Source organism: Mchenga conophoros, linkage group LG8 (genome assembly GCF_057382185.1).
Source record: "Mchenga conophoros isolate Kocher_MC1m ecotype Shallow Benthic linkage group LG8, M_conophoros_male_GT1.1, whole genome shotgun sequence".
Classification (NCBI taxonomy): Eukaryota; Metazoa; Chordata; class Actinopteri; order Cichliformes; family Cichlidae; genus Mchenga; species Mchenga conophoros.
In genome coordinates, this window is record NC_140533.1 from 30,904,914 (window position 1) to 30,926,830 (window position 21,917).

The window sequence follows — 21,917 nt, forward strand, 5'->3', positions numbered from 1 at the left end:
ATTTGTATAGCGCTTTACTCAGTCCCTCAGGACCCCAAAGCCCTTTATACTACATCCAGTCATCCACCCATTCACACACTGGTGACGGCAGCTACACTGTAGCCACAGCTGCCCTGGGGCGCACTGACAGGGCACACATTATTATATATATAGATATAGATATAACACATTGTAAATTTCAAAACATGCACAGAACTGCAGAACAGCAGCTGTCCCAAATCTGTAAACTCTGTTAATATCAGTTTCTTTCTCTTGCTGTCACTCCTCACAAACCTGTTCAGTGAGCACCTCCTGCTGCTGTCCTCAGGAAACCCCGTTTTTACTGTTGTTTATATAAAGCAGGACATTTGTTCCAGAAGGTTCATTCAGATTAACATCTTCTTTATGTCTTCATGTTTATGTCTTTTGTCACATTCATTGCTGCCGGTGACGACGTGCAGCAGACCCTCGTCAGTCCCCTCAGCCTGAAAATGTGAGGAAGGGTCGTGAAGTCAGAGTGGACATCAGGCGGAAGCTGAAGTGGTGCGGTGAGAGCTCTGCGATCGCCAGCCTGACGGAGTCTTCAGGTCAAGCAGCGTGGAGCACTACTTCCTGCCAGGATTCCCAACAGGAAGCAGCGTGGACACCTGTAAGCCAACAGCTCGCTGGGACTCATGTGACAGGCTTCAGACACGCCTCTTTAATGAACGCAGCCCAGGAGGCTTAAAGCAGCGCTCCATTTATTTCTGCCTCCTTACCTGCTGGTGACGAGGCAGCAGCAATGTTTTTGTTTCATGCTGTTTTATTTCCGCTGTCAGCTTCATCGTTACCGACTCTGTAAACCTGACACTGAACCTCCAGCTTCACTTCATAAACTTTGCTTTGAAAGGTGATTTCTGAATTCATAAAGTTATTATTCTCATGTACATATCAGGTGTTTTAGAAAGAGACCTCCAAACAGGACAAAAATAAATGTCTTACATACAGCTGATCGTTCACACCACACGAATGATCACTAGATACTGTGTAATACCCAGAGACTGCAGCTGTGGACAGAATAAACCTGATTGTGCAGGTGGAAAGATGCTGATTTCAAACTGTGACTCTGAAGATCCTGATGGATGACAAAGATGTTGATTTATGGTTTTTATCCACGTCCAGCTCTGCAAGGTTCCCTAAACAGTCGAGGTTTTCTTTGTGACCCCTGCCGCCCTCCCACCTCCGGCTCCTGCTGAATTTTGGGTAATTTTGTGGCCGGTGGCAGCATGTGACGGGCGCCATTAAACTGTCATATCTGTGTGGGGAGGAAGTCAGCGGCAGTGAGATAAGATAAGACTGCCTCTCTTTGTAAACCTTTTATCCCTCGCTTCCACATCGGGGTCCACAGAGGAGCCCCGGGGGACTTGAGTCCACGCTGCGATGGATGCAGAGCACCTCAAGCACCTTTCAGGTCGGAGGGAAAGGCACCGGCGAGCTCTGAGGAACCGTCTGAGCGTGAAAAAAAACACATTTGGTTCAAACATCAGCTCAGACGACAGCTTCACTCCTTCATGTCCCAAATAAGAGCATTACTGACGTGTCCAGATCGAGAAAGTCGTAAAATGGTTTGTCGTTGCGTCGGCTGTCATGCTCAGGGAGCTAACCCTCACAGCGACTTCACCGTTCATGGCTGAGAGCATGAATCAAATCACGAAATGATGAAATCCTCGGGTCTTTAAACTCATCACAGTGCAAATATTTTAACCTCTGCTAACCTGCCCCACAGCATGAGGAGGATTTAACTCCAGATCTTTCTTCATGTATCTGGTGATGTTTTGAGCAAACCTGGTGAAGAGCAGTGCTCGAGTTTTTCTTTCCCACTGTCGCCGAGTGTTTGATAGTTTCTCTGTATTACTGAAGCGTCTTTAACCCTATAAAACGAATTTAGGTAGCTGTTGATGTGACCGACTCTGAAATTGTATTTTTATCCTTTTGGATAAAAGGAGGCCAAACATCCTGAAGAACCTAAAAAAACTCGTCCGATTATTTTAAACTCAGGTGTAAAAACCTGAACTTTGAATCCCGGCAGAGCAGTTTTCATTCATTCTGCAGCTCGAGCTGTTGTTGTTGTTGCTGACGTGATGGGAGTCGCGTCCTTGGTCTTCTCTGTGATTGTGGAAACGTGGAAAATGGACCTTTGAGACCGTTTCCGTCCTCCTGCTTTCACTTTGAAGCCAAACACGCACTCGTGCTGTTATTGACGCATCAGTCAGGATTTATTGGGGAAATTGAGGAGATTTAACAGGTAAATTTATTCAGTGTGTTCTGCTTTAAAGCGATCAGAAAAACATCTGTTTGCACGTCTGTGCTTCGACTCGTGTGTCCGGGGTTCAGCTTCTTTGAAACAATAATTCTGGCGGTGGGAGGGCGGGGCTGAAACCTCTGATAACGGCCCGTTTCGTGTCTGTTTTTTTGCGCTTGACCTGATCCCGCCACCTTGAAGCCTTCGCGCCCAAATGGACCGTCCAAATTGCCCTGGTCATCTCACCATCAAAGCCAGAATTACACCAACAACAAACAACAGCTCCCCGCTCCCGGTTTTATCTGGCCGGGTCACGGACGAAGCAGCCGGCCTGTTTCTCCTTCATCCTGGGAGGCCCTTTGATTCGTTATTAAGATTACGCTAACGTTATATTTGAACATCAGAGGAGCAGTTAGGACCTGCAGGAGTCCCGACTAAAGGCTGGAAACCCACTGATCCACTGCGCTGGGCCATATCGCAGCCCGGCTTCGGAAAATCAAAGGAAAACGTGATTCAGAACATGTGGATCTGTCTGTAGTGGAAAGACGAGGGAGGAACACAGCGGCTAAATGGAAACTATGGAGAATGCTAATGGCACTACGAGGCTTTTGATGATAAGTGAATGAGAAGGTGACGTAATGTTTTTACCCCAAAAGCCTCGAGGACACCGAGAAGAGTGAACTCCAGAAGTGGGAGTTTGATGGAAAAGCAGGAAACAGAAGGATTATTACAGCACGTTCACATCAGCCGCAACATCTGCTCATATAGGAGACTTTGAAAGGAAAAACAGATTCAAATACAAAACAATACACTTCAACATTACAGAGGCGGCTTAAAGAGGACCGAGTGTTCTCGAGGGTCGGCGTCAGAGGCCGAGGACAGAGCCGCCGTTCGAGTTCCCGTAGTCGGACAGGAAGTGGTTGCACTTCAGCCGGAGTGCAGCAGGGGGCGTTTACGTGGAGAGTCATGAGTGACTGGAAGTGAACGAGCTGAAAATGATCTCCACCTGCTTCGTCATTTAAAACTACAGCAGGCGCATGGCTTCATTACTGCAGAGCCTTTGCTTTCCACCTTAAAGCACCTGCAGGCCTGTTGTGAACAGCTGTTAAATAAATGAAGTTAAATTGAATCCACACATTTTGTTTTAGTTTTCATGAATCATAGCATGTCAAAGCATCGGCGTCCTTTAGCGATTTTGCCCTCAAACACTGGTCAGTGACGGGTTCGGGACAGGACGTCGTCCCTCCACGGCGCCTGTTTCAGACCATAATAACGTTTCCACCAAGCGTCGGTAACAGCAGGCGCTGCGATGAAACGGACACTTGTTCTCTAATTTCACTGAAACATTCTGCTCCACTGTCAGAAACATGGAGCTGTTGTCACGACCTGCGGGATCGGCAAGATCAGCATCTCTTCACTCTTAGCCCCCCTTCTCTTCTCTTTTTCCTCTCCCCTGTTTTGCTGGGGCGGAACTCATGGCGGCTTCACGCCCTCGGTCCACGCCTTCCTGGATTGGGAACACCTGGGCCTTATCAGACCAGCTGGTATATTAGGAGGAGATCAGCTGTTCAATGCTGGATTGTTGTGAAGGCTCTTGTCAGTACACACCTAGCTCAAGTTTCCCGTGCCCCTGTCCCAGAGACTTAACGTGTTCCCAGATTCCCCGGACCCATCCCCGTGTTTCCCCGTGTGGAGTGTGGAAGGAGTGACAGGTCGCTAGCGGAGTGGAGAGAGGCTGTTCTGAGCGCGTGTGTGATTTCCCCGTTTTCCCTGGAGCCCTGCCCCTCACGTCTTGTATATAGCACTAACCTCGCACCGTCTGTACATACACTTGGTGAAGATCTGTAAATAAACTATCTCTGTTTGAACGCTACCCAGGAGTCCTGCGAGTGGATCCTCTAAGCAACTCGTGACAGCTGTGGTGAAACTGAATGAAGGCCTGACGTCTGCTCAGCTCGCAGTCTGAGCTGCTGGACCGTCCTGCCTGCAGAGCGGCGATCCTGTGGCTTGGACCGACGCTCCTGAATGCTCCGGGAGCTCCAGCTGGAAAACTCCCTCCCAGCGGTGGTGTGAGATTCCAGCTGGTTCACACCCTCCCACACGGCGTCCTGTGACCGCAGCCGCCCGGCGTGCAGCTCAGGAGCTCGGCCGATTCCTCCAACACCTACGGGCTGACCTCCGAGAGACCACAAACACCGTCCACAGTGACGCTCGGTGGCTTTTTACTGTTCTACAGTTTAATACTCTGAGCTCAGAAACGTGAAACTGTGTTCATGCTTCCTCGCGCTGTGCCAGACTCTGTCATCCTTTGTTCTGACCTGTGATTCAGATTTTGCAGAGACAATAAATCCCTTCTAATCAGAGCTAAACCTGGTTCACAGCAAGACATGAATCTAATTTGAAGCCAGAATTAAATACGGTTGAAAGCTGACATTAAACCTGAATTAAAGCCTCCTTTAAGACACTTAAATCCAATTTGAGGTTGTATGAAGATTTAAAACCAGTTTTAAATGTGGTTTAGAGCCTGGATTAAACTTTTACTTAAAGCTCAGGTTAGACCTGATTTAAAGTTAAGCTTTAATTCAGATTGAACGCTGACATTAAGCTGTTATCATGTCTAAATTATTGAAAAACTTAATTACACTTACATTAAGCCCGATGGCAGCCAGTATAAAACCCGATTTAGAGTCACCATTAAACCAGACCTAATCCAGACTGCAGCTGCCTTAAACCCGAGCTTTCTGAAGCAAAGCTGTGACTGAACACACCACCTAAGGAATAAAGAGTGTTGTTTACCCAGAATGCCACAGGCACAGCGCACAAACCTCACAAACAGCAGGTGGCAGGTTGAAGTGCACGACATCAACATGAGTTTATTTCAGCTGGTAAAATACATCCATTCCTGTGAGGTTGCAAAATGTCAAAATGCATGAACACTTTTTGTAAAGCAGTCCATAAAAAACACGTCATCAACGTCTGCTGCGAATAAATAAAGTGGCATCAAAGTGAACGCAAAAGGCATTTTTAGATAAATGGAGGTGATCCAGAAATATACAAACAGAAGGTCGACTCGGCGTTTCTGAGTCCGCACATCACGACAAAATACCAGACGTGATAAAAACAGCAGAAAGAAAACATGAAGACAGAGTGAAATCAATAAAAACAAACAAAGTTTAGGCGTTCAGCCTTTCAGAATAAAAGCCTTTGTGAGACAAACAGGAGCCTCAAAATCAATAAACTCAACTTACTGTGGAGCGAGTCACCCGGCTGCTGCTTTCATTACTCTAATGAAGTGAAACTGTCTCCTTCCTGCTGTTTATTACAACTTTTATTTCCATAGCTGTAGCCAACACCTTTGTAGTCATCAGTCAAGTTTCCATCCAGCTTTCATGTTTTCAATTCAAGCATTAAATTCAAATAAAGAAATGTTGACGGAAACTTTTTACGGTGTTCCCCATTTGCAGTGTTTTTGAGTTTGATGAGGCATGGATGGAAATGACATTTCTAATGTAACGTTAGCTGGCGTCATCTTGTACTCGTACACAAGGAAACTAAAACTAGAATAGCCGTTTAACGTGAACGTCGACAGCTATCGAAATTCACAGTACGACACGCGGTGGGTTGAATTTTCGGGTCAAATACTCATCGAATGACTACGATCAGTCTTTATTAATTTTGCTTGTACATAATCAGAAGATGTGATGGCCACAGGTACAAAAACAAAATTTAAATCGTTATAAACTGGTTTAGCTTAAGGTCCTGTCCACATGTACACAGGCATTTAGTTAATGTGACTTTTTCTGGGCCTTTTGGTCCCAAAGTAAACAATTATTGTTTATAGTCTTTTGAGCTGCCAGCATTTTTATGCAGTGAGGCTTATATCGCCACCTGCTGGCACGCTCTTGATATTTTTCAAAAAGAAATCCTTGCTTTAAAAAATACCCGTGTATATGAGGACGTAGCCTAATGCTGACAGTCAGATGTTCGATACCAAAATCATGTCTCGTGTCAAGCTTCAGAACTGTTGGCAGATCCAGGAAACCTTTGTTAGTACTGACAGAAAATGCTGTAAATGTTTGAACTCCACTGAATAGCCGGTGTGACGTTACAGCTAGCTGGCTAACCGCCCTGCCTTTAATCCCTCTACGTTACCACATCTTTTAATTTAATGCTTTTGCTTCAACTCAATCGTCTTAGACTTAATAATGATAATTTTGCTAGCTGGCTAATTAGGAGTCAGTTTTCGCCCACAATAACATTGGCAAGCGGTCCTAGTTAGTTTAGCTAGCTTAAGTAACTAAATTGAATGCGTTAAAATAGTGGATAGATCGTAAAATTATCTGATAGTCCTGTTTGGCTAACCTATGTTCGTTACATAAAACTGGTGTTTCCTCTGGCTAATGCTAGCTAGTGCTCTAACATGAGCGTTCGTTTTGTCGTCATGTGGAGCCAAAAGATAAACATGACGTTCTTTGGATTTTTTAGGGAACTTTAGCCTATGAAATGACAGGTTACTGAGGTTTAACCATGTGACTTGTTCACCACTGTAGACACATGAGAATCATGGAGTCAGCGTAGATAATTATAAGACTTGAGACCAGTCTGAAACCATCTGCCATCCACCGGTTGTTTCCTGATCATTTCCAGACCAGTTGCGAGGGGTAAATGATTACTAAAGTGTCAGCCACGCAGGTCTACGGCCCGATCAGTGGTAACTAACCCTTGCTAAGGAAAATGTGCATTCTCCAACTGTCCAAAGTTCCTTGTGATGACTTTGGTTCCTAACATGTTGCTGCGGTCTTAGTCCGAATGGAAGAAACAGACCTGAAAACAAACACCGTCCAAAGTATGACACAAACCTTCTCCATCATTTCTGGTTCACATCGCACTTTTTCAAGTTTTACTACAGCCGGGCTAACAGTTAGCAAACATGAAAAACTACAGACAACCTGTGAGCAACAAGTGATCGCTAAGACGTTTTTGGTGTTCCACCGTCTTGGCAACCCATTTCAACCAAAGACCTCAGGAACCAAGGCCAATCAGTTCGGGAATACACATTTCCATAGTAACCATGGTGGTTGCATCTCGCCCACGGCAGACGACGTGTTCATGACATCACGCGAGAAACCTCAATAATCCTGATTTTTAAATGACTTCAGCTTCCGTTCAGATATTGGCGATAACCTTTAGCACGGACATGATTTTGGTAACGATCTTCTCTGTAACTCTCAGTATGAAAACTAACAAATGATTTAACTACACCATGAGCTGTGCTAACGAGACAGCTGCAGCAGAAACGTGTTGGTACATTTATTGCGCGTCTGGTTGTAAAGCTGAAATCTTCAGACATCACTAAAGATCATCTGGAGACCGAATCAAACCTGTAAGCTGACGCCTTATCGTCAACCCTTTGTAGGACATTAAACTGACCTTTGTACAGTCACTGTGGTAGAAGCTGCCAGAGTTAATGCCCAATTTAATCAAATATTTAATTAGCTTTAATTCCATAATCGCTATGTGCAAACGTTAAAAATGCACTTTTAAAATACTGTGCATACGTTAAGAATCTGTGCATGTTCAAACCGCTCTCCACTCTACATCACTTCTCTACAACACAGATGGAGCTGCTGCAAGTTTTAAGTAAAAAAGAAAAAAACAGAAGAGAAAACACCGCCATCGTGGAAGAAGCTGAACAAGAAGTCAACAAAGACAGCACAAACACTGTCAGGTCTGACCACACGGCGAAGGCTAAACCGGAACCCACAGACTCCCTGACATCATCATGCCGAACGAGAAAGGAAGCACAAAATGGACGTAAAGCTTCAGTCAAAGATTAAAACAAACAAAAACAACACCACAGACTACTTCATGCCAACAAAATACAGCTCCGACTAGTCATCCACATTCCAGGTAAAATAGTTGGTCTTTAAACCTGAAAATATAAAAATACTTCATGTTTTAAGGTTTTAGTGGTCTTTGTTTAGTGACTGAGGCCGTTTCCGTGCTCAACACTCAGCGATTAATATATTTATATATATTTTCTTCTTTTTAACACCAGGACAGCACACAGGAGCAGCTCAGAACAACAGTGATTGAAAGACGGGATTGGATCGTCACAGGCGGCCACGAACAAACAGGCTGAACCGTACATTCAAGTCGAGGGTGGGTATCCATGCTCTGAGGGCGGGGTCCAAAAAATAACTCTAAACTGCGGATTTTTTCTTAAGCGCAACAATCAATCAAACCAGCTTTTTTTCTTTTCTTTTTGTTGGTCGACATGCAGAGTCTTGTGCAAAGTTCCTGGTCGGAGAAGCAGTGCTTGGTTTGTCGTTGCATTGACTTTTTTTCCTGGGTAACAGTCGATGCCATGGGTTCTGAGGCGTGGCAGAGTTGAACCAGCAACTTTAGTTGAGTTTACAATCTGCGGAGGTCGGAGGGCAGCTCGTCAGCAACACGCCCGGCCAATCACCACTGTGGTAAAAAAAGGAAGGGCGGGGAATAGTTAGCTGAGATACTGTGAATAATGATGGATCTGAAACCTGCATTCTTTCTAATGTCCAGCAGGGGGCGACTCCTCAGGTCAACAGTATAAACAAATAGTTTCTCACAACTGTCGACTGTTCCAGTATTGAATGTTTATACTGATCGTGACCAAAGTTTCCAATAATGAGCTCAGTGCAGTAATCTAAACACTGCAGTTACATGGCCCCGCCCACCTACTGTTTAGACCTTCTGTTTGTGAGAGGAAACCAATCAGAAGAGTGTTTGCTTAAAAGGGGAGGAGCTAAAACAGCTTGTTTCAGACAGAGGTTGGAATGCAGACTACCAGATAAAGAAGGATTATTATGAATTATGAATCATGAAAATCTGCTTAAGTAGAGAACAGGAAGTGACATCATGCCTTGTTGGTTTTGGTAGTACCTACATATGTCTGAAGAACTTCTTCCTTAAAGCGTGCTGCTGAGGATCTCCGACACCTGGGAGTTGGTTTGGTCATCCGAGTCCACCTCCTGGGCGGTGGCTCCCTCTGGCTCCTCCCCTTCCACGACCACTGACACGCCTGCGGCCCTCACCTTCTCCATCACCACTGCCCCCTGCTCCTCCTCCTCCCACCCCCTCCTCTCGTGGCCTGGTGACAGCTCTTTGCAGGGCTCAACGAATATCCTGCGAACGTGCGGTCGCGGCTCCCGATGTCGGGTTTTGCGGCTCTCCAGGACACAGGAGGCGTGGCTGACATAGGTGGTGCCATCCGGGGAGGGCAGGTCCCCCGGCAGGGGCAGGTCGGGGTCGAGCTGCTTGGTGTAGAGTCCCTCTGACAACGATCCGGTGTGACTCTCCCCGCTGTGGCCCCTGAGCCAGCGCTGGGGCCCACTGAAGTACTGCCCACGGTGGCTCCTGGACAGGATCTTACGTTTGGCGGGTGGGTTGGCGAGGGTCCGGAGGAGGGGGGGGCCCTCGTGGTGGCTCTTTGAGAGCGAGAGGCCCTCCAGAGTCCGGGTGGTGTCAAACAGAGCCGGGGACAGGGGAAGATCTTTGGAGAACCTAGGGGAGAGGGGGAGGGAGGTGGAGGTGGGCAGGGTTCGAGAGCGAGAGGGCGAGCGAGGGAGGAGAGGTGAGGAGAGGGGAGCATCCTTAGGATCCTTCACCACGGGGGAGAGGGGGAGGTCTTTAGCCGGGCACACGCTATACCTGAGTGGAAACCATGAGGAAAGTAATCAGATTACCCAAACAACATGGAGGACCTGCTGGAGGATTGATACTGATGCTCAACAACTCAAAGAAGCTAAAATCTAAAGAAATGAAAACGATTCACTTCAGATGAAAACAAAAAACGTCATGTGACTCTGAGGGTGGGCCTGCGAGGTGATACCAGGTGTGCAGGGCGCATCCTAGTCAGGTGCTGAAGCACCCCAGTGCAGGCCGAAGGTAACAGCGCTGCGCTGTGGACTGACTCTGATCTACAGCCTGAAGTGATCAGTGCACGCACACGAAGACGTGCAGGGTTAAAGAAAGCGCACTAATCACCGGAGCTCGTTGATTTGGAGCACGTCCGGGGCGCTGCCGCCCAGCAAGCGCAGTGCCTGCTGGGACAGATCCTGGCCCGGAGAATAGAGCAGATCCAGGTCACGGGGGCTCAGGGCATCACTGGAGTCATAGTCGCTGTCTGTGGGCAGGAACACCTCCGAGGATGCATCTTCATCTGAGCCCGGCAGCGACTCTAGATGACAGAGGATTAACGTTAGCTTTGAGTGCTTCTTGTTTTCCTGAAGTTTAATTTGTTGAGCGATGCCTCACCGCTGATGGCTTTCCTCCGGCGGAGCTCTGGGGAAGGAGACGGTGTGGGCAGGTAGTCCATGTTTGAGGAAGTGGAGTCTGTCTTCTGTTGACCGGAGTCACTCTCAGGAACGCTGGCATCCACCAAGCAGGTGATGGGCACGCCGCCTCGAGGCTGCTTGTAGCGTGCGTATTGTAGGGCGTCCGTAATCCAGCGAAGGTCCCGCCGCATCTCGTCCAGTTGCTACAGAGACGCAGAAAAAACAAGTTTAGCCCTCAAAAAGCTCAATGGGGGCTGCATGGAGCACAGCAGGAGTTACAGCTTTACTCAAATACCAGAGAGCTTTTCTGATGATCTACTCGTCTATGGCATCAGGCGATAACCACTGTGATGACTGAAGCCTGATTATGAAGAGTTTGGTTCTACTGTGAGAGATCTTACTGGGCTTCTTTCTGTCATAACAACATTACTGATGCTGAAAACTACATTCATGTATTTAACGGGACTTTTGAGCTCAGCTGTGGAAGTGGAACTTTATGAACAGGAGTCAGTCACAGGCTCCTCCTCTGACACTATCGAACAAACACGAGTGACAGTTTTTCTGTGGCGTGCACGCTCTGTGCACGAAGGTAAAGTCAACATGTGCCTCGGGTGGAACGAAAGGAGGCAAATCAAAAAGCGATCAGCTGATGTCACAATCAGCTTTAGTCTAATCGGCTGTACTCTTCATCCTATTGGTCCTGCAGAGTAGCTCCGCCTGCTTATCGATCCCACTGATCTGACCACCACCCGCCTCTATGGTGACGCTTCCACAGCACAACGTTCTACCCACTGGCTCTGGAGTCATGCATCCACACTGTCAGCACCTCAGCGTTCCTGTGTAACACTCCTAACAGCAACATTCAGGTCTCAGGTGTTTCCTGCACGTTGTTTAGGATGCAACATATGATGAAGACACGGAGAACAATTATATGCTGGATCCACGTCCACTCGGTAAAGTCTAATTTGGCTGGAAGGTTAAAAACACTTTATACAAATACTTTGCAGTTCAGCCCAGAAACAGAAAGTTTGAATCCATCAGCTTGTAGTTAGTTTGTGCTGTTCCAGTGGAAAAGACGTAAAAACGACCACTTTAAAGAGAAAATGGCCTCATGAGACTTTCATCTGTGGGCTCTCAGTGGGATCGTCACAGCTTATTACGAATATTTGTCTGAAACAGTCCAAAACAAACAAAGATTATTATACAGCGTCGTCCCGTTTAGTGACATATTACTGTGGAGTTCTCTGTTTTGTATTGTGCACATTAGTGAGGTCATCCCAGCGCGTGTTATACATAAGTGACAGGATTTCTTCATAAGTGGTTAAACTGCTGATGTGATCTGATCTGGAAACAGTTACAAACATGTTTTCTTTGGACGGCAGTAAAGTGTGATCAGCAGTAATTAGCCTGCTGTCAGAGAGGCCGAGGCCCACCGCGGTCCTCGCAGAGTCAGCCGACCGCCGACACACACGGTGGGGAGACGGACAGCGGCGATGACTCGACTGGAAAGAATGCGGCGAGTCTGCTGCGAGGAAAACACGAAGGAGATTCCTGCTCGTCCCACAGAGCGCGGCGGCACGTCTCTGCCGAGCGTTTACAAAGAGCTGCTGCTGAGCCCGGATCGATGTGAGCCATTACATCAGCCCTGCGCCGCGTCCACAGGAAATGAAGCGACGCAGCGCGAGTCCGCGGCTCATCTGCAGCTTCTCATCGTCAAATCTAAACACAACGCGCCAAAGAAATGACGAATCCTTCGACAACAAAAGTCGCACCTGAGCCAGCGCGCCCCGCAGCAGGTACACAAAAGATGTCAACGTCCTGAAAAATAAAGGCTTCTGATTGGTTTACTGTCTCTGGACAGATGATGTCAGTTTCTGATTGGTTTGTTTCATTGCTCTGTCTTTCCTCTGCTCCGTATCTTTGGATGGGTTCGGTTTGTCACGCACAGAAAACTAAACCAGGTGAGCCGGTTCAGTTGCTGATTGGCCCTAAACCCTGAGCCTGGTTCTGTTGGAGGTTTCTTCCTGTTGAAGGCGAGTTTTCCTCCCCGTGTCACCTGGAGCTCGCTCACAGTGTCGTTGAAGGCACTTAGCTCAGACTTGCAGCGCACACCTGGATGGATCGGATCACGTTCTCACCTTTAAACCGCTCTGGAGTCCATGTGGAAGCGAGTCTCGGTGCTTTGGGCCACGCCCGTGTGTGATTACCGCGACACAAACTCAGCACGTATAAGCTGGAGCTGTCTTTCTGCAGTAACAGTGGGACAGACTGGGCTGAGCCATCACAGCCATCAGGTCCAGTTTTACTACATTTAAAGAAACATAAGAAAAAGTCTTCCTGCGTTCAGACGGGAAAGTTGTTGAGCCCCACAAATCCTCTTAAGTTGGTCGTGATGATGAATCTGCTCGCACATCTGTAAAGCTGCACGGCAGTAAGAAGAAGTCAGTTCGAAGCCGTTGCACTGCAGATAAGATGCTGGAGGTTTCACGCCGATCGGGGTGGCGTGGAGCTTCAGGGAGAGAGCTGTGCGGTGACGAGCTTCCCGAGCTGAAGATGAAGTTTCCATCTGCAGCTTCATGATGTCACACCAAGAGCGACGCAGGCAGATACGCCGCACTCTGCTCAGCGTCGCTTCCCTCAGCATCTGTGTCTGGGCGCTTGTGTTTCCTGCTGAGCCAAACCTGCTTCCTGAAACAGAAACGTCCTGATGAAGACCAGCGATACGGGTTCACTGAAGAGCTGACTGAGAGAGCCGAAGACGGGCGAGCAACAGGAACTGCGATCGATCTGCTCGCCATCGCTGCAGCTGAGCCTAAACTAACTGTCCAATCAGACTCAGTGTGTGAACGTTTATAAATATGTAATAAATCAGTCACTCCTGTAACGTGTGTGTACGTGATAGCGTGGCAGCGATTACATGTTGAAACCAGCTGTTGTCTCAGATGTGCTCTGTTTCTGAGAGATGAACATTAAGTTTTGGACCGTTCACAGTTAAAGTGATGACTGTCCTCAGGACGCCTGACGGAAGCTCCACCCCTCCACGCGCTCTGACTGCTTTTAGTTTCCGAGCATTTTGTGGTCGTCTACTTTTCCCCCCGAGCGTTCAGATGACAGCCGGAGAGCGAGACGACGGCCTGACACGCTCTGGCAGCGCTGCGATCGGAGCCAGCTCTTGTGGTTTTGCGCTCTGTTGATGGCGGCGGCGGCGAGCTTTCCAAGAGCAGAGAAACAAACTGTTTAACAGCACCGACTCTTTGTTGCCTCCATAAACGTGTCAGATCGATCACAGACTTGTCTGCTTTCAGTTTGTTTGCTTCTCAGAGAAAAACTGAAATAAAATCATAGAGAAAACGAGATCTATTACACGAAGGCTGTTTGATGAGCTGCCGGGCGATTAACGTTCCTGCAGCGGAGACGTTTACGAGCCTGAAGGGCGTTTTAATCTGAGGTCAGCTGACTCACAGCAGTGTTTGAGTTTCACACGTTCATTTCAGGAATTTTCCCACATCTTTCAGAAAATTCTTCCCTGAATGTTTCACAGCCTGGTTAGCCTCACATTTCCATGAACTAGCAAACAGAGCCGCTGACCTGCTCCAGGACAACAAGTATCTGTTCATCTTACACGCCGAGCTGAAATATGAGGACGTTACAGAGCACGCTCTCCTCAGGATGAAGCTCCACCCACCAGAGACACAGCTGAAGGAAGCAAAGACGAACCAGCGTGAGAAGAAGACTAAACCTGAGCCACAGCGTCTCAGGTACAAATCAGAAAACTCGTCGTCAGAACTTTAAACCTGAAGGTGATGATGAGTGTGTGAAATGCATGCTGGGAAATTTATAGGTCAAAAGGTTAAAGGCGACCAAAAGTTACCTGGATGTAATCCAGGATGAGCTGGTGCCTCTGCTTGGCCGTGGCCACCTCGCTGTCAGTGATGGCCTCCCGCAGTGCCTGCTGGGTAATAAGGGCGTCCAGGTCGAGGACGGAGGACAGGCGGCAGTACAGGCTGATGAACTTCTCTTTGTAGGTGCAGAAGTGCACTGAGGAGAGAAAGGAAAGGAGACGTGAGAGAGGACACTCAAAGCATCGCGGCGGTCTGACTCGGCCGGCGCGGCGAGCAGCAGTGCGTACACAGAGCGAGTGTTGCTCAGTGTGATTGGCTGCAGACTGATATAATGCTCGGCTCTGCAGACGGACCCGAGCGTCTGTGCCGCCGTCTGTGCTGCTCATCCCGCCACAATAAAAGCCCAAAGCTCTGCCGCACGTCTGCACAGCGAGCCCGTAAACCTGAGAGCCCGCCTCAGAGCTGCTGCGGGACAGTTGGCTGAAGACTTCCTGTAAGAGCTGGTGTATGTGAACGCACCGCCGAGCTGCTGCTCTGTGATGTTTCTCCAACACGCTCGCTCCCTGGTTACGGCCTGATTGGAACGTTAGACTTCCTAAAACCTGGAGATGGCGCTCCACATCCCCGTTCTTCAGGCCTTCTGCAGTCGTCTCGTTCCATTGAGCTCGTGGTCTTGAAAGTTCTGCTCGGTAGCTTCTAACGTGTTCACCGTGTTTCCCAGCGTCTCCGTCTCTTAAAAACGCCTCAGTGGGTCGTTCTCGGCATCTCCGTGCTCATGAACCTCGCCGCTGCTTCATTCTCAGCAGAGCCGTCTGCTCCACCTTTAGATCCACCACGATGTTTCATCCCTGAAAGTCACCGTGCCATCAAACCGATGTAACGTGCTGCTGCGTGCTCTTACCGAGTTCGAACATCTGCAGGGGCAGGTGGAGGAACCCCGACAGCGGGGTGTAGGGGTTGGACTGTCCGGGGGCGGAGCAGACGTCATCGGCGGCGGGCAGCAGCAGCAGGAAGGAGACGCCGTGACCGAGCTCCACCACCTCCTGACTGTAGAGCCGGAAGTGACGGGCCTGCAGACACACACACACACACACTGTACTTCAGTGTCTGCTAACAAAAGTCAAATCCTTTACAATGAGCATCATTAACGTGTAAAATAATAATAAATGACGTGATTCCAGTAAAACGTCGTCTGCAGGCCTGAAATGAGACGCTTCCTCTGCAGGTTAGAGAACCTGTCACATGACTACAGGCTGATTTTACAGCCTGATGTTTGCAGGTGTTACCTGCAGGAGCAGCTTACGTTATAACTTTGTAACACAGCCTGTGGCGGGTGGTGTAGTTCCCCTGTAATATAAGAACTGACAGTGGTTTTATTACTAAGTCATTATGTTTATGTAGAAATACTTAAAGGCAGGAACACGAGCATAAGGAGGTAACAAGACAGGTTTTTAAAGGAAAAGGAAATAATTATACTGTAAGTAATATATACACTGTAATATCCTGTAAGCACGCAGGATTTATTTAGTGTCTGCTGTAGGAGAGCTCATCACACCAATGTGGGTAAAACAACTGAACATCGTCCACATTATTAACACCCTGAAAAGTGCAGCACAGGTAATTACACGGTACTTTAAACTGAATCATTTCTCTCTGTTCCTGTAAAATATAAATAAAGAGCATTTACTCGTGCACTGCCTTAAACAACTACACATTACTGTTACTGCATCACTTTGTTGTTTCCTGTACAAGCCTGACTGTTTACTAGGGATGGGTACCGGTATGCACCGCTTCTGACATAAACGGTAGTAACCAGACCGAAAAGCAGCGCACATTTCTTTTTTTTCCGCCTGAGCTGTGATACACTTTGGATTCTAGCCAATCATTTTACGTTTCTGAGGATAGTAGGCGGGTCCAGGCACGTACGTTCTTTTAGAGCAGAGCTTCAGATTAAAAATGCCCAAGGCAAAGTCTGGCTGTACTTCACAGCAAAAGATGCAAACTCAGCAGCAACAAGTGCTTTAAGCTGATACTGTGATACTGTCAAAGGAGGTAACACCTCGAATCCGATGAAACACCTGGCGACGCATAGCGTTTTCTTAAAAGTCGAGAAATGCACCGTATTTGATAGCTTGCTGCGAGACCTCACACCGAGCGCATCTAGCGTGTGGTGCCTGTTATCTGACCCGGAGTTAGCAACATCCCCCAAAAACCCGAAGAGGAGAGTCCTGGCCCCTAGCCCTGCCAGTGTAGCAGAAATGATGAGGATGATGATGGCAGCAGCAGCCGTTCTTCTCTGCGTGAGTAGCTTAATGTTGTTCCTGTGTAATTTACGTTGAGTAGGCTAACCACGTTATTACATTAATGCATGTAAGGTGAACTAGCAAACATCATCATAGCTACATGCGGCTGTCTTCTTGTTTGATGGCAGATGCTCCCTTCACCCTGGCCAAAAAGGCTAAAATGACCAAAGAAAAAGTGGACGAAATTCATAGTCAAAGATCTCCATCCATTTTCAACGGTGGTGTCACCATCACTCAGGTGAAAAATGTCGTATTACTCTGACGTAAAAAAAATAGTATGTTATAGACTGTATGTTGCAGAAAAAAAGAGACGGCTAAAAATAAAAACATGTTCTTCATTCTTTAAGCACCGGCACCGTTTCAAAAGTACCGGTTTGGCACCGGTATCAGAGAAAACCTAAACAATACCTTCCCTGCTGTTTACCCTCATGTTGTTCGAGTGTTCCTACCTGTAAGTATTTGTAAGTAATATAAGTACAGAGTAACTATGACTGTAGCCGCGTGCTGTTTGAGGCGTGCGTACCTGGTGCAGAGGTAGGTTGATGTGTTTCAGCAGGGACTTGATGGCCGTCTGCAGCTCATAGTACAGTAAAGGGGCGTGACTTTCTGCCCGGGGCCCCGCCCCCTGGTCGTCCTCCTTCTCTCCTGCAGCTGCCAGCGTCTGGATCCAGTCCCACTCCTCTCTGATTGGACAGCACACACAGACAGAGGCGGGTCACTGATGCCGTCAGAGACTTCCTGCGGACCGCAGGGCGGGGTCTCCGCTCGCCTTGGCTAACCGAAACCGACAAATCAACACCAGCTTCATCTGCACGCCGGCTCACACACTCAAAAACACAGCAGGAGCTCTTTTCTCTCCCGTTTCTTCCATTCTTCGACCACGCCGAGCTGCCGAGCTCGCACATATTCTTGGAAGTCGACGAGCAGGAATACGATGTTGATCCTCGATCAGTCCGAGCGAGGACACGCCGAACATCTCACACTGACTTTAGCTCACAGTAGGAACCAACTGGTGCTGGAGCTTCACGAGGTAATGCGGCAAGATTCAAGTCGGTTCCCTCTTTTCATCGTTAGTTCCCTCCTTCGTTGGTTTGTTCATCGCTTCCTTCCGTTCCTAGCTTGTTAGATTCTTCTTTCCTCCTTCCTGGTTGCTGTGTTTGCATCTTCCATGTTTTTCTTATTTTTTCTTTTATTTCTTTGTAAAGTTTCTTCATTTGTTTCTTCATTGGTTACCTTCTTCCTGTTTTTCTTCCTTGGTCCATTTTCTTCTTTTCTTCAGTCTCTTTGTTACTTGCTTCCTTTTTAGTTCCTTCCTTTGTTTCTTCCTCTGTTTATCCAAAGTCGAGTTACACGGGTGACAGACCAATGAGGGAGCTGCACACGCCCATTTTGCCAGCAAAACTTTCCAGATATTCCCGGACGATTCCAAGGTGCTCGCAGGCCAAATGAGGTATTCCCCCAGCATGTTCTGGATCAACCAGGAAATCCCTTCCAGTTTTCCAACCCGCCACAGGCTCCCGGCAGCCGTCCTAATCAGACGTCGACCCAGCCGCCCTGCAGAGGAACCTCATTTGATTTCAGCCACGTGTGCTGCTGCAGGAACAAAGCAGCGTTCGCTCTACATTTCACACGGAAACAGCACCAAACTAAGAGCTCGCCATTCAACAACCCCGCAGTCTGAGAGCGAGCGACGTCACTGACATGAAACAGCTTGGAAACCTTCCTCCCTCCTCCTCTCAGCTCCTTCAGCTGAGAGCACTGACCCCGTCTCCCACCCTCGTCGTGCACTCGCCTCATTCAATGCAGCTGTTATTCAGCACTGAGGTAAGCCTACCTGGACACGTTGGCGTTGTCTCGTACGCGGGTGTGGCAGAGCATGTTGGGGGTCCGCTGGGACACCAGGACCTTGATCTGGTCCACGGAGCTGCTGAGCTTCAGGTAGCCCAAGTAGAGTCCCGGGGCGAGCCGGTGGGTGCTGCGCCGTTGGTACGCCAAAATGTCCTGAAGGGCAGAAACAGAAACGGGTTAAATTCAGGACTTCCTGTCAGGTGACTCGCGCCTGTGCCTCACCTGTATGGTGATGATGAGGATGTCGAGGGCGTAGGGCTCCTCGGGTGTGGACAGAGACTTCCTCTGGCTCTGCAGTTTGGTCACCTGCATCCACTTCCCGCTGAACAGCGAGTGCTGGCTCTCCGTGTCGCGGATCGTCACCAGCAGCACGTTGCCATGGCGATCCTTGATGGGCTCGTAGTGGACCCGGCCCAGGTTGTGGGTTCCCAGGAGGTTCTGCGGGTGGAGCAGGTAAACATTACAGGATTACAGGTCTGAGACGGCTCTGGGCACGCTCGGCCTGTCGGACGTCACTTTGAAGGTTTGGTTTGTGATTTTCACTGAAGCTGATTGGTTGGTTTCCTGACCTGCAGCTGCCCGGCGGCGGTGAGCATCTTGTGCCTGGCCTGCAGGGTGGAGGACGACGACATGGACACCGACATGCTCTGTCTCAGCCACCGGACGTCCTCCCACATGCAGGACAGCTGCAGACACACAAACAGGAAGTTGACATCAGAGACACAGCGTGTGAAAAACTGTCCATTAACACACTTTAATCCTTTGCCGTTCCTCCTCCACCCTCTTACTACAACCAAGCAAAAGCTGCTGAGGGCTGAAGCAGCCATTATGACTCCAGCTCGCACACACTGGTCACACTGGTCACACTGGCAGCTTCCCTACAGAAGCCCTTCAGTTACAGCAGACTTGCAGGTTGTAGCGCTGCAGTGATTCGGTTCGTTACGCTGAACCTCGTGACTCATTGTTTGCAGGTTCAAACCCACGGTCTTTAGAAACAGAGAAGTGTGGCAGTACAGAGAGGCTGGAGGGAGACCAAAACCCTGAAACAAGACGTGAACTGTTCAGACATTTATGTCCAAACCAGCTGCCTGCTGGGAATAAAAGACAGCCGAGACCCAGCAGCAGAAATAAATACGACACATGATGAGAGGAAAGGGTGTGAGGAGCAGAGGGCTCATTCAGAGCTGCCGGACAGACGACGATGATGACGAAGATGATGAGGTTTTATTTGCGTACCTTTGTGAACCACAGGAAATCCTGCATGAGCGAGCTGCTGTACGAGTCATCCACCTCCACGATGGGGATCTGCTCCTCGGCCGTCACCAGTAAACTGTCCTTATGGTAGAACACAGCCGCCAGGTAGATCCCCCTGCACACACAGGATGGTGCGGTCCGCACAGGTGAATAGAAAGGAGAGTTAGCGTGCTTATGCTAATGATGCACTTTACAGTTTAATCAGATTCGGTCTGAAAAACCATCATTTTATGAGTTTACTGAGTTAAATTAGGATAAAGATGTTTGTTATTCTGTTTCCTGTGTCTCTGCTTCCTACTGCAGCTTTCTTGCTGTGGTCCGTCATCGCGCTGACATCAGTGGTTTCAACTTCCTGAAACAACTTTATGTTGTGGTGTGCGCCACTGACCCCAATCAGAGACTTTTAAATAAGAAAGACACAAGAAACTAAATCAGCAGTCCTGAAAAGCTCAGGCGCCAAGTTGGAGCCACTGATGTCACTGCAGGACTACCACAAGAAATTCCACCCAAGAGAACTACTGTTGATACCAGCAGGGCATCAGTGTCTATGGGAGGGATTCAATTCAATTCAATTTTATTTATATAGCGCCAAATCACAACATAAGTCGCCTCAAGGGATGGCTGCAAGAAAACTCCTGCAATATCCACCAAGACTGAGCTGGTTCCCACGTGAACTCGATCCACATATTTCCACTAAAATATGTGGTGATACTGCGAGAATTCCCACCCGCCACACCTAAACCAATGAACGTGATGCTGGTGCCACAAGAACGGGAAGCCTATGAAGGTTACAGTGAAGCCGAGAGCGTCCTCAGGCTTGTCGTGGAGAAGCAGCTTCTGACCTTTTCAGTGTCTTTACAAACTTGTTGGAGGAGTTGAAGAGATGTTTCAGACTTCTGGAGACAGACTGCTTCCTGCTGGGGTTCTGCAGCTTAGAGGCATCTGAACAAAAAGACGAGAGAAGAAGAAAACAAGTGAAAACTGCGTTTTTTTTCCAGCTTCAGTCTAAATGTTTGTTTATGGGTCAGCGGGGTCGAGCTTCTCTCCCACGCTGCCGCTCTGACTCAATCTTATCTCCTTTCCCTCGCGTCCTCTGTCGCTCCCTCTGGCCTCGCGAGGACGCCGACTGGCCGCTCAGTGATGCCAATCTCCAGACCGCAGCGCCCCTTTTACTGCAGCTAATTAAGCATCACGTAATTACCGTCCTGTAAACAGACGTCAGACGTGGAGCCGACAGGAGCCGGCCGCAGACCGCCAGGGGAACGAGCCGTGATACAGATGCACAGTGGAGGGAGCGTCGAGGAAAAACAGATCATCGATCCCGTGACCTCTGACCCCTTCCCAACAGAAAAGCAGCACACAGCAACATCACCGTAGGTCACAGCGTCCTCGTGTGCTGGTGCTTTAAAGCCTTTTATTAAAACCATGTTGGTTTAACATATTAAACGACTTTAAGGAGCAACATCTGTGCAGCTGTGTGTTTAGTGTCACGTCAGTTCATTTTCATTCAGTTTGTGTTTCAGCTCAAACTGACGTCTGAAACACACGAAGCTCACGTGAAACCCTGAATCTGTAACTACCTGCACGTCACAGCTGCGAAAGGTCGCCCCCTGCAGGCCATGAACGGTACGCTCACTGTTTTTATAAGCACGTTAATATTGCTGCAAACAAATCAACTTACATGCCTGAAAGTCCCACAAAACAACCTGCATCATGTTTAATGACTCGCTGTGTTGTTTGTCTGCTCTACTCAGGATCTCAGAGACGAGGGAAACTTCGTGATCCCGGCGCCTACACGACCATCTTCTGCTGATCTCTCCTCACAGGCTGCTGTTGTTCCTCTGTTGGGTTTGACGAGGTGAATTAAGGCTTCGGGTTTCTATCTCTCCATGAAATTGCTGTTTGCTCGTTAAAAGCTGTAATTACAGCTCGTTTTATCGGAGCGCCTTTTGTCCAGCTGCTGCTGCTCTCGCACACTCGCATTTGGAAAATTGGCCTTTTTCCGAGTCTGTCACAGGGAACCTGACGACTTTAGCAAGTCTCTGTGTGCGTGAGCTCCGAGCTAACCGGCTCTGACAACTGGATAATGTGACGA

General features: G+C 48.4%; 1 protein-coding gene across 2 annotated transcripts in view; it reads right to left on the bottom strand.

Moving 5' to 3' along the window:
- Nucleotides 1-4,459: 4,459 nt before the first annotated feature.
- Nucleotides 4,460-21,917, bottom strand: part of ankfn1a (ankyrin repeat and fibronectin type III domain containing 1a) — a 103,498-nt gene continuing 86,040 nt past the window's right edge. Inside the window, exons 15-26 of one of the 2 annotated variants that reach the window (XM_085285613.1) lie at nucleotides 20,665-20,764; nucleotides 19,805-19,937; nucleotides 19,138-19,254; nucleotides 18,791-19,006; nucleotides 18,555-18,721; nucleotides 17,244-17,403; nucleotides 15,319-15,487; nucleotides 14,447-14,613; nucleotides 10,556-10,778; nucleotides 10,286-10,478; nucleotides 9,186-9,949; nucleotides 4,460-8,731 (exon numbers count right to left, since the gene is read on the bottom strand). In XM_085285613.1, coding sequence (XP_085141739.1) covers nucleotides 9,208-9,949; nucleotides 10,286-10,478; nucleotides 10,556-10,778; nucleotides 14,447-14,613; nucleotides 15,319-15,487; nucleotides 17,244-17,403; nucleotides 18,555-18,721; nucleotides 18,791-19,006; nucleotides 19,138-19,254; nucleotides 19,805-19,937; nucleotides 20,665-20,764 — 2,387 coding nt within the window. In that variant the 3' untranslated portion in view covers nucleotides 4,460-8,731; nucleotides 9,186-9,207. The remainder of the gene's footprint in view (nucleotides 8,732-9,185; nucleotides 9,950-10,285; nucleotides 10,479-10,555; nucleotides 10,779-14,446; nucleotides 14,614-15,318; nucleotides 15,488-17,243; nucleotides 17,404-18,554; nucleotides 18,722-18,790; nucleotides 19,007-19,137; nucleotides 19,255-19,804; nucleotides 19,938-20,664; nucleotides 20,765-21,917) is intronic. The other variant, XM_085285614.1, reaches the window with a different exon arrangement.